General features: G+C 38.2%; 1 protein-coding gene across 2 annotated transcripts in view; it reads left to right on the top strand.

The window, feature by feature from the left end:
- LOC119652477 (huntingtin-interacting protein K) overlaps positions 1–10,000 on the top strand; it is a 48,007-nt gene extending 38,007 nt beyond the window's left edge. Inside the window, exons 2-3 of one of the 2 annotated variants that reach the window (XM_038056647.1) lie at positions 9,294–9,389; positions 9,450–10,000. In XM_038056647.1, coding sequence (XP_037912575.1) covers positions 9,294–9,389; positions 9,450–9,545 — 192 coding nt within the window. In that variant the 3' untranslated portion in view covers positions 9,546–10,000. Of the gene's footprint in view, positions 1–9,293; positions 9,402–9,449 lie in introns of both variants that reach the window. The other variant, XM_038056646.1, reaches the window with a different exon arrangement.
- The last annotated feature ends 3,370 nt before the right edge of the window (positions 10,001–13,370 follow it).

Raw genomic sequence — 13,370 nt, forward strand, 5'->3', positions numbered from 1 at the left:
GAAGTGCGCATCAACAAGAGGAAATTTATTATTGCGCTAGTCGGGGAGACAGAAGCACATTTTTCTATCCCTATATATGTATATTAGATACGGCTGGTTTAATGTACAGATATATCTATCTGAATTAGACACTATCCGCAAACTTCATTAGCACGCATATGCTGTATACCTACATATACGTCTGTTTAAAGTAATTGATATTCATATACAAATGACTAAAAAACTAAAACAAACTAATTCTTTCCGATTCCATTCATAAGAACTCATTTCGTTATGGTATCGATGAATTGAAATGTAATGATGACGTCATACAGGTTGTAGAATGCACGAAATTCCAAAAAAATGACTAAGTTTAACCCCTATAACTTTCTTCATTACACCTATGCCGAATTTTATACTTCTGGGATGAACATAAGGATGTATTTTGAGGCCTAGATTTAGTAGAGATGCATTACTGTGATTTTTTTTAGATTTTTTGGTTGGGTAGGTTCTGAAAAAGAAAACCTGTTACACTTTTTGGGGGGTCATATTTTGAGCCCTCACTCCCCCACGTTTCATCCAATATCAAATATCGAACCAGATTCGAAAAGTACTAATGATACCACATGGCCACATTTTATGAAACACAAAACCTTAAAAATGTGTACGAGAATGCAGTCCCTGGTTAAAAAACAAAACACCTAATAAAGTTTTTTTTTATTCATAAAAAATGTATATATAATATAGTAATAGATTTTAAAAGATATTACTTTACTAATTATAATATATACTTTATTTACTATTATTTTTTATATTTATTCTTGGCGTTGCCACAATTTGCTTTCCGCTTTGCTTTACGTTAGCCTTTGATGGACTCTTTTATCTGAGGCGCCTCACGCCCCATTATAATTCAAAATTTGTCGATTAGTGTTGTGTTCTGTGAAATGGAGCCTCTTTATTTCATTCCACACGTCTTCTGTTGGGTTCAAATCAAGTGATTTTTCGTAAAGGGATATTTTGTTCCAACGCAATTTCTTTAAGGTTTTGTTTGCAAAACAAAACTTTATTAAAATGGGTTCAATGTCTGTCTGTCTGTCTGTCACAGGCACTTTTCTCCACAACGGCTATACCGATTGACACGAAATTTGATGAAAAGGTGGGACCTGAGGACCCCCAGACATGCAGTGATTGATATCCATCTACGTTGAGATTTAGGGGGGCCCCATACATGTAAAAGTGGGGGTGTAAAAAATTTTTTCACCAAATATGGTCATGTGGGATATCAAATGAAAGGTCTTAATTAGTACTAGTGCTCTTAGTTTTGAAATTTGTTAAAAAGGCGGGGAGTGGGAGGGGTGGAAAATGATGATTTCTTTAACGGGCCCATTCTCAGAAACTACCCAACCGAAAAATCTGAAAAAAATCATGAAGCTGCCTCTATATGGTGCCCAGGCCTCAAAATACTCTCCATATCGATATCTGTTCAAATTAAGTCAATAATAGTATATTATCATGTTTTTGGGAAAATTGAGTAAAACCGCCCTCAAATTTATCTCAGAGTTATAAAAGTTGGTAGTAGTATAAAATATAATATGAAGCATATTATCTCCAAGTTTGATGAAATCATACTATGAGTAACAAAGTTACAGTAGCTCAGTTGTCTTTACCGTGTAAATTTGCAACCCGAAGTACTAAATCTGACATGCTAAATACATATTCTTAAGGAGCTACGTACAAATGGGATAGTTCTACACTCAAATATACTCATACAAGAAGCAAACAAAACCTTTCATACCTGAAGTGCCTAGCTTCCGGTTTCCCAACTTGTTATGAATTGTGCGGTGTGGCATGGGGCGCCCTCTTCAATAAAGTTAACGAAGATATCTAAAATCCGTTTTCATCAACATATGGTATTGCGACGATCTTTAATTTTTTTTATAGTGGTTTTTTCTAAGGGCCTTCTCGACGAAATAAAAGTGTCCGTTAATGGTATTTCTCCCCATACCATTATAGATGGCAGATGCTTAACGGTTAACTTAATGCAATACGCATCGAATTTCTCTCCCGTGCTCCTAAAAGCATACTAGCTTCCGTAAGGAATTATAACATCGGTTCGTCAGAAGACACTACTTCAAAATATTGATTAATATTGAACATTGGGCAAAAGCATTAAAATGATCGCTTTTAAATTTAATGTAAAATTGAATTCTACGCCGAATTTTGAACATTCCTTAGCAAATTCAAGTCTTGCTTTCTCTTTGTTAAGCCTCAATGGTGCAGAAATTGCACGTTTTTAAGGTTTTGTGTGAAACAAAACCTTATTAGAATCGATTCGATGTCTGTCTGTCCGTCTGTCTGTCACAGCCGATTTATTCGGAAACGGCTGGACCGATTGTCACGAAAATTAATAGGAGTATGTGATCTGCCGTTCCCTTTACATGCAGCAACTGACGCCATTTTGTGTTAAGTTTAAGGGGGGGCTCCCCATACATGTGAAAGGAGGGTGCAAAATTTTTTTTCACAGAATGTAGCCATATGGGGTATCAAATGAAAGGTCTCAATTAGTACTTTTCGAAACTGGTTCAATATTTGATATTGGATGAAACATAGGGGAGTGAGTGCTCAAAATATGACCATCAAAAAGTGTAACAGGTCTCGTTCTCAGAACCTATCCAACCGAAAAATCTGAAAAAAGTCGCAGTTGCACATCTCTATGAAATCTAGGCCTCAAAATATATCCGGTTCCGATACCTGCACAAATAAAGTTAATAATAGTATATTTCCACATTTTGGAAATTTACCCGGTTCATCCCAGAAGCACAAAATTTGGCATGCATATAATGAAGAACATGATGCACAATTTGGTGAAGTTTGAAGAAAATCAAACTATTATTAACAAAGTTATAAAGGGTAAAACTTTACAATTTTTTGTGAATTTCGAGCACTCTACAACCTGCATGACGTCATCATCACATATCAATCCGTGAATACCTCATCGAAGTAAGTTCGTATGAATTGGGTGGAATAGAATTATTTTATTTTAGTTTTTTAATCATTTGTATATGAATATCAATTATTCCAACGGGACATGTGTGTATGTAGGTATATAGTATATGCGTGCTAATGGACTTTGCGGGTAGTGCCTAATTCAGATAGAAAAATCGAAAATATGGGTATGATCAATTTATGTACGTGCCTATATGTGTACAGTATTCGAAAATAGGCAGTTTATTTATTTAGGGTGAGCGTAACATATACGGCTGTAATATGTACGAATGTCTTGTAGTTTTGTAGCTGTATACGGATAGAAAAATTTCTTAGATAAGATGAACACAAAACCTTTATACCCGAAGCGCGAGCTTCCGGTATTCCGACTTGTTTAAGGATTTGTGTGAGAGCGGTATGCATTTTTTTTACAGAATGTGATCATTTGGGGTACCAAATGAAAGGGCTCAATTAAAACGGATCTTATTTCCGACATTGGGTGAAACCTAGGGCAGTGACGGCACAAAATGTGCGCCCAAAAAGTGAAATAGGACTCATTCTCGAAACCTATCCAACCGAAAAATTTAAAAAAAATGCACGATACATCTATACGAAATCTAGGTCTCAAAAAACCCCTTTCCGTTATCTGCTCAAATAAAGTTAATAATAGGATATAACTATATAAAGAGACCAGTCTTATATTTAATTGCCGTAAACTAATTAAGTAACTTCGACCAATAAACCCAACAAAAAAGGAAAGAGCTAAATGCAGGAGATGATGTAATTTACAAGTGTTTGTAATTTTTTGTCAGGGACTATGTATACATTGAGGAGCATTTGTCGAGGAATACATGCCTATTTCACTCATCTTTATGCATCTTTATCCCGTTCATAGTGATAATTAGAGGTGTTGCCTTTATAGCAACGGAAAATGTCTACCGAAAAACTTAGGGGGTAAAAATTCTCTGCGCGCAAACGAATGTGACAAGAAAATGATGCTTTTCGAAATCAATCTAGAAGCCTGCACTTTATTAATAAAGGTTTCGACGTATTCTTGGCTGCGTTTCATGACTATTTTAGGTAATATCGTTAAAACATCCACTTCCTGTGGAACCTAAAAAAATAGTTTCGAAAAATGGCAAAAAAAGTGGGAAATTGTACCAATTTGTGAGAATACTAAAATTCAAGCGGAAATACAATGCTTTCACCTATGGTGGTGTATGTTGTGCAATACCCGCGTATATGGCGTAATATCAGTATACCAGTATTATTGGTACACTGCGAAATATTGTTCTAGGGGAGGAGGTTGACGAGTGCACATCTAAACACATGAGACGATACAATGAAAAGACCAAAACATTTATTCTCACGTAACACAGATCAGGTAGGAAAAATTAACACAACCCAATGTAACAAAAGTATTAGCAGAGCAAGGACAAATAAACGCATTCTAATGAAAATCAACCGAAACTGTAAGAGAACGGTGCATTGAATTGGAAAGGTATTGAATCACATCGGGGTAAATTTCGTCCCCAGCTTCTCACAATACTTTCCAGAAATCATTTTTTAAAGAGGTGTGCTGCTTATGGACCCAACCAGGCTAAGGTTCATTAATTAGGGAGGCATCTGATATGACGACATGAAACATTATACAATCACTGTTTCGGAGAACCAATATGTGGCGTCGGCTCTAGTTCAATCCGCTTTACTGGAATTTTGGGCACGCACTTTCAAAGGCCATTGATTCTGTCGCCACAGTTGTTCGTTTGAAGGAGCTGAAAAGAATTTTTTTTGTTGGTTTTACCTGCTTGTTTTCTGAATATCTGCCAAAATGGGAAGATTGATCGCGTATGTCAAGAAGTTATTATATTTCACAAAACTATTTATACATTTAACTTTCCCTAGCTAACTTTATAGTATCTACGACTTCTACCTTTGGTAATTATTTCTCAACTATCAACCGCGCGTTGCTCGAACTTCTAATTTTAAATCTTTCGGAGACCCGGAAATTCCAATGTTTTTGGAACAAATTTGCGAGTGATTTTGTAATTATGCTTGCGGAAGACATCTGCGTTTGCCTTTGTTTGCAACACAATGTGACCGTCCGTCATTCATTATGCTCGCGGAACATATCCGCATGTGACTTTGTTGGCAAACATGATCGAAACAATGAAACCGCCGGTTAGTTGACAAACACCTGATGGCAGAAAACAAAACATAATGTGACTGTCCGTCACTTTGGATTTCCGCATGATAATCGCTGGCCATTATGTGGAATAACTAAATTCGCTTAAACATTTTCCCGCTTGAAAAATCCCTAAGCTGACGTGAGGCACTCCTGAGGCCAAACTCTCCTTAGTAAGTTGAGTCTGTTGTAGATCAAGTCCATAATTGGCGTTAATGGTTTCATAATTTACAGTTTTACTTATGGATCAACTTCCTAGCTTACTTGTAATACTCCAACATATATATTTATTCCAATAATGCATATTGGAATTTAGGAAATCGATTTTGAAATTTCTTTAAAAGTTATATCTTCTATCCATTTATAAGAAATTTTATGTAGTTTCCGAAAATTGAATAAAATCATTAGCTGATTGAAGAAGCCGGAAATTGTGATTTTTTTGGAAAATTAAAGTTTTTTGACACCATTCACGATAGAAGACAATTAAAATTTGAACCGTAATGAACGGAACACCCTGTATATACAAACATATATCTATGTTATTAGTCATTACTTGCTTACTCTGGCTATTGCTACGATTGTTATTATGGAAATATTAAACCAATTTGTACAGTGCATGCTAATTTCTCATATTGTCTTGAATACTGGTTTCTCCTCTTTCGGCGAGTTAATTGAGAACCTGCAAAAATTTCTTCTAAAAAATAAAGTAAAACTTTTTGTTGGAATTACATTTTTTTTTTTTTCATTTGATGATGAAATCTAATGAGAATGATCTTTTTCTAGGAAAACTAAGTGTTGAAAATTACGAACTATCATTGCGTAGACCTATCAGACGTCGATGCTCCACAATATATACTGTGGAACAGGCAATTCCATCTGTAGATTTGGTGGTAGCAATGGTTTCCCACCAACTCCCTGGTCTTTTATCCTCGCAGGATAAGTGACTCACGAAACTAGAGCACTTTTTCTGAGTTCGTCACCGCTTTCTCTTAACCAAAATAATAATCCGTAAGTCTCATCTGCGTCTTTTGGGGACACCACCTGAATCCATCGCTTCGTGATTTGAAGATCCGCCCTCATTGCTCTCCCCAAAGGAAGCGAGAGAAGACCGTGCTGAATCAAAATGCGTCGGTGTCGGAGGGTACATTGAAGGACTGTTGCGGATGGTTTCCCAAGGATACTCTGCAGTTTGGAAGTTTTCATGCATTAAATTCACAACCGATACCATATTTACGGTTTTGTGTAAACACAACCTTGTTAAAATCGGTTTACTGTCTATCTGCCCGTCACACGCATTTTTCTCGGATACGGTTGCAGCTATTGACACCAAATTTGGTAGAAAGGTTGGAACTGTGAACGCTCACGCATATAGTATGTTACATCCTTTTACGTTGAATTTAAGGAGGGGTCCCCGTACGTGCAAAAGGGAGGTGTTAATTTTTTTTCATCAAATATAGCCATGTGGTGTATCAAATTAAAGGCCTCGGTTAGTACTTTTCGAAGCCGGTCTTAGTTTCGACATTTGTTGGAAAGGTGAGGAGTGCGGGGGTTGAAAGTAGTCATTTCTTTAACGGACTCATTCTCAGAAACTGCTTAATGGAAAAATCTGAAAAATGTCAAGAGACTACCACTGTACGATGCCTAGGCCCCAAAATACTCTCCATACCGATACCTGTTCAAATAAAGTTAATAATAGTACATTACTATAATGTTTATTACTTGGCAGGAAAACCCCCCTTAAGGTCCTCCTAGAATCACGAAATATGTTATGTAGGCTACAACATAGAGCATTATCCTACCAAATTTGGTGAAAATCTCACTATTACTAACAAAGTTATAATAGGTCAAAGCTGTCGCTTTTGTGCAAATTCAAGACTTTGAATGTCAATATCACCTGAAAGTGGATATTTTCACGTAACTTATGCATATATTATATGCTAGGTACTAATGGGACAAATACACACTGAAGTCTCTTTATAAAAGAAATATACAAAACCTTTCATACCTAAAACGTCTAGCATCCGGTTTTCCGATTTGTTTAAGGTTTTGTGTGAAACAAAACCTTATTAGAATCGAATCGGTGTCTGTCTGTCCGTCTGTTGGTCACACCCGATTAATTCGGAAACGACTTGACTGATTGTCACGAAAATTGGTGAGACTGTTTGATCTGCTGTTCCCTTTACATGCGGCAAGTGGCGCCATTTTGTGTTGAGTTTAAGGGGGAACTCCCCATACATTTGAATGGAGGGTGCAAAATTTTTTTTCATAAAGTGTGGCCATGTGAAATGAAAGGTCTCAATTAGTACTTTTCAAAACTGGTTCCATATTTTATATTAGGTGAAACATAGGGGAGTGAGGGCTCAAAATATGACCCACAAAAAGTGCAACAGCTCTCGTTCTCAGAACCTATCCAACCGAAAAATCTGAAAAAAACCACAATGGTGCATCTCCACGAAGTCTAGGCCTGAAAATATATACATCCGGTTCCGATATCTACACAAATAAAGTTAATAATAGTATATTTCCACATTTTGGGAATTCACCCGGCAACCCTCCTTATGTTCATCTCATTTGACATGGGTGTAAGGGATAACATAATGCACAATTGGTCAAGTTTGAAGAAAATCCAAGTATTATTAACAAAGTTATAGGGGGTGAAACTTTGCCATTTTTGTGTATTTCGTGCATTCTCCAACCTGTATAACGTCATAATCACATATCAATTCATCAATACCACAACGAAATGAGTTCTTATGAAAGGGGTTGCAAAGAATTATTTTGTTTTAGTTTTTTAGTCACTTCTATATGAATATCAATTACTCCAACCAGACATATGTGTATGTAGATATATAGTATATGCGTGCTAATGAAGTTTCCGGGTAGTGTCTAATTCAGATACATATATTTGTACATGAAACCAGCCGTATTTAATTTACGTACTATATGTGGCTCGATTTATCCACATCTTCCAGTACATCCGGATGATTGGCAGTGCATGTAGCCAAGGGCAATATACCTTTTTCCTGTTCCGGATAATTACTTTAGCGTTCTCCAAAGTTGGCGCACCACACAACAATCGTAAATATAGAACGCGCCATTTCATTTCATCATCAGGACCATTATCCGCTGCTACATGATGAAATGTCCTTATTGCTCGCCAAGGAGCACAATCTACCCTAAGCGACAGCCTTCAAAAAATATTCTCCTTTTGGCTCCTTAGGCAGCAGAATTTATGGATACATTTTGATTATATCCTCAGAAAAGACGTATTTCAAATTCCGGCTTGGAGTGACGATATTAAAAATATGAGTTTGAAAGTTCGGACCATGTGATATACCTTGGTTGAGACTAACACCATTGGAGCGGGGAAATCAGGATTATTTGCACCAGCTCCAGTTCCACTGACAAGCGCAATCGCCAATTCCCTTTGAGACGGTGTAGACCATGTGGTAATTCACTGAAATTTTCGTGGTATCGGAATTCAAACATGGCGATGAATGTGATCTCCCGCTCACGGCAATCAGTAATCTTTACGGTCGTCGATCTTCATCCAGGTCTTAGGATCCCCCTACTATAAGTTTGGGAGATAATTCACAATAAAAATAAGTAATGGTCTCTTTTAAGATCCATGCCGGAGCCAGCACCTGCTATTGTCCACATCTAAAGAAAAAAAAGAAAACTTAATATATTATGGTTTGATCGATTTAATCTAAGATACATATATGTACATACATATAAATAACGTAAATACTGTGTCCAATAAACAAACATTGCATATTACCGCATTGATAAGTTGATCTAACGCAAATTCACGCATTTTCACTTTACTCCGTGCACAAAAGCACGTATGTAAATCAAAAACCGCTCGTAACCAGGTACACATATTTCTATTATATCGGTTATTACCTTATTACTTCGATCTTCTATAACTTTGTTGCGCTCTTGAAACTTATTAACACAAAGTGGCGCCGTAGGCCCCCGAGTAAATCAGGTGTGATAGACATACATTGATTCTATTTGCATAGGGTTTTGTTTCACACAAAACCTTAAAAAAAAGTACTATTGATACCTTCCTTCATAATTATTACAATCAATATTCCACACATTCAGTCTCACCTTTTTTTTAATACATATCCTTTTGCAGGCTGTTAATATGTTCGGCGACAAGCGAAGTAGAGAGAATGAAGAAAGATTGGCAAAGGAACTGGAACTACAAAAAATTCATATTAAGAAGGAAGATGTAGAACTTATAGTAAGATCCTTTTTCCCCGTTATCTTGATTTAATGGTTTCCTTTTCAGGTGTCGGAAATGCTTATTTCGAAGCCCCAAGCAGAAAAAATTTTGCGTGAACACAGTGGGGACGTAGTGGCGGCTTTACAGGAGCTAACAAATTAACCTAATAATAACATACTTCGGTTAACATTCATTACACCCTTAATAGAAAGGCATAGTATTTGTATGAAAAATCAAAATTCACTTATTTTGCAATGAAAACAAAATACAACAATTTTTATGTGTAGAAATTTAATTGTAACAATTGCGCACTAGAAATGGATATCTTCTTGTCTTGTGTGTTTCCTGCTTTTATTTTCAGTAAACACAATCTCTGAATTAAACAACCTCCCAGTATTTTTTTTTTTAAATTTCTATACTGGCTTCATACGTTTCTATTTTCTGGTAGTATTTCTGCTAATAATATATTCATTAAGGCGAATATGAAAAGAAAAGGTTTCTCAGTGATAGTAACACTGTAGTAAAAATTCTTTACTTGCTCCTCTGGTTTATTTCCAAAGTATTCATTAAGATACTGTACAGACATGGTATCATAAATACAGAGATTTTAATCTTAATCATAGAACATTATACCAGGTCTCTTCTTTAGAAGGTATCGAAGTGCTTATCGGCCGGCCAACACTTAGAAACATAGATGGCAACAGGGCGAACGACACCACGATAAGTTCTTGATTTGAAACGTTCGTTGATACATCGATCACCAGTTGTGCGACACAATTTCATCCAGGTTGCGCTAATGCGTGAAGCAATTTCGTAACGCAGTTCACCATTGACTGATAGGATTGATAGGCGAAGGGCTGGCTATACGAAAATTTACAGAACAGTTCACCATTGACTGATAGGATTGATAGGCGAAGGGGGCTGGCTATACGAAAATTTACAGAGCCCGTTGCATCGGAAATTTTACCTGGCAGTGGTTGGATTGTTGTCAGTGAAGCACTAGCCGAAAATCAGAAGGCCTACTGGAAGACTAATACGTGGGCCGGCTGTCAAAGCAGTCAAATTTTCATTAAAAAAAACTGATTTCTTATGCGGCTGCATAATATTCAGCAACTGCAGAACAAATATTGCCAGAAGGCTAGTTGGAAGACAAGGGGTTGTCAAAAAGCTTAAACTTGCAGAAAACACGTAAAATTTGCATGCGAATCCGAATACCCCCTCCCCCTATATCTAACAATTGTGGAATAGTGGAACACTATTCCATCCATTTGAATTTGAGCCCAAAACTTTAGCGTGGACATCAACTGGAAATAATAATAATCGTTGGTGCAACAATTCATATTGGATCAGGACCTTGAAGTGTGTTAGAGCACTTCATTCAATACGCTAACGGCACACTACAGTAGACTGTAAGAGACATGGTCAGCATTGCGCTCGCCCGAGATTATTACCCTGATTTGACTCAGCTACTCATTCACAGCTGAGTCGACTGACATCCGACGTCAAATCACGATACAAATCCCTCTGCCACCAGCGAGATTTGAACCGCGACCTTCCGTACGACAGCTTTGTGCTATAACCACTCAGCTATCCGGACACTGGAACTGGAAATGAGTATGAATTTTTGTAGTACTAAGGCTTGTGTCCGGATAGCTGAGTGGTTAGAGCACGAGGCTGCCATACGGAAGGTCACGGTTCAAATCTCACTGGTAGCTGTGGGATTTGTATTATAATTTGACGTCGGATACCAGACGTCTCAACTGTGAATGAGTACCTGAGTCAAATCGGTAATAATCTCGAGCGAGGGCAATGCTGATGATCGACGAATTTCGGCGGTAAAAGCGATAACGGGCTCCGTCGCGGATCACTGTCAGGCCGGTACTGTACTGGCTGTCGTATTATTGGAATCGGTGGTGGGGAACCAGCGAACAAGGCGGTGTTGTGAGATTTCACCTAGCCTCACACTTTGCAACGTTACAGCTTTGAGAGCCTTTTTTTTGAAACAACTCTCGTTGACTCTAGCAACATTGGAAAATGGGACGCATGTTCCGTTGCTGAACGATTGACTCACTACTTGGCTACCTTTCTTGCAGAAATTACTCACAATCCTGAATGTTCCACATTTGTTTTTTTCGGATGATTCGTAACTTCTGGACCAGATTCTCAGTGCTCTGCCTCCTTTGATCCACCAAGCAGCGTACTGAGATTATCCTGACCCTAATTAAGGCTGTTGGGAGAACTGTACTGGAGTAAGCTAAGGCGGGCGAATTTTCGGCATGGTGTGCTCTTTTCCACAGAAGCCTTCTCTGTCCGATCTGGTGGGAGTGGGGCATCGTTTCATACTGCCTATGATAAACTTTACATTTGAGATATTTTAGCCTGGGCAAGCCATCTTTCGATATTTGTGTGAACCACAGAAAATGCATAATTGGCAGTGACGCTGTATTTCAATTTTGTTTGAACTCTGCATCAATTTTGGACATTGCAGAATGCATATGAACCATGCCAAGCGCTTCTTCCTGTCCTCAGTGGCCTTTGCCACTAGGGTAATTTCCCTATGCGATTTATTTTTTCCATAGACGCCAGATATTTTGGTGAACCACTACCTCCACCCCAACTAGGAGACATTATTATGAATCGGTTCTCCATGAACTGATCCAAATCTTCCGAGGTTAGAGGAGCTTTAGGATTTTTAGGGGGGGACTCAAATTTCCTTCGGTTTGAGACATCCATTTGTCCCTTCAGAAAAAAAGGAACTAACGGAATTCCTTCCTCACAGTTAAATCCTGCTTTCCTCAGCTACCGAACGCATAGTGTCCAAAGCCTTTCCGGTAATGGCGGGGTTCTTTTGAGCGACTAGCGGAAGAGCTATGAAAGCCTGCATTTTTTTTTCCATCAACGCTCGGCGATTCTGTATAGCCAATCCAATCCGTGTCTTTTCATAATTTTCTCCGTATACACTCAGATGCTCCACAATTCGTTTCACATCTCTCCTCAGTTTACTTTACAGCATAATCAGTGCTTCCTCTTTTCCAATTTCGGACACATCGTAAACGGAATTAAAAATGCTGCGGAACAACTCAAGTTGAATCAAATCTCTACTAAAAGCGGGTATCTCTGACACCGACGGGAAGGGCCGTGGACGATAGGAAGGATTCCAGGATAGCCAATCTTTAGTTGTGTGCCTCCCCATCCCATGATCACCTCCATGTTGCTGAAACTTGCTGGAGCCCCTTGGGGCTTTATCCATCCGTTTCTGTTAAGTGTCGGTCAATACCTGGAACTCGTAGGTGTTGCAAATACAGAGAGCGGCTTTTGGATCAGACGGTTGAGCGGTTGGGTTTGACCTCTCAAACAGACAAATATCAAAAGCAAACAGTTGGACAGAAATCCCTCAAGACGAATAGGAGCCCAGGCCTTTGGTAAATTAACTTTTAGCTTAACCTTCAAATTTTCCGAAACTCCCACACACAATTTGAAAGCGCAGGCACAATAACCAGGAGCTTAACTAAGATTCCCGTTATATTTCACCAGCGTGGAGAACAAACTACAAATTGCCTAAACTCCCACAGAACCTGGAAGCGCAGGAACAATAACCAGGAGCTAAACTTGGGCTCCGGATACAACTCACTAGAGTGGACCACAACAAACTTCCTAAACTCCTACAAAATTTAGGAGTATAAGCACAATAATCATGGAGTTTAATTCAACTCCGTACATAAATCAATAAAATCGGAACACCAAGAAACAATATTCTCTCTGGGCCAATTGAGTCACCGGTTTGTACGATTGGAAACCACAACTTTTCCTAACTCTCACACAATTTGGGAGCAAGCAGGCAATAATCACGGATCCTGCTTATTGAAATTTGGGGCACACACTAACAAGGGCCATTGTTTCTGTTGCCATAGTTGTTCGTCCGAAGGAGAAGCTGAAAATAATATTTTTTATATTTTATCTGCGTCCTTTCCACAAATCTGGCAAAAT

Source organism: Hermetia illucens, chromosome 3, assembly GCF_905115235.1.
Source record: "Hermetia illucens chromosome 3, iHerIll2.2.curated.20191125, whole genome shotgun sequence".
NCBI classification, from domain to species: Eukaryota; Metazoa; Arthropoda; class Insecta; order Diptera; family Stratiomyidae; genus Hermetia; species Hermetia illucens.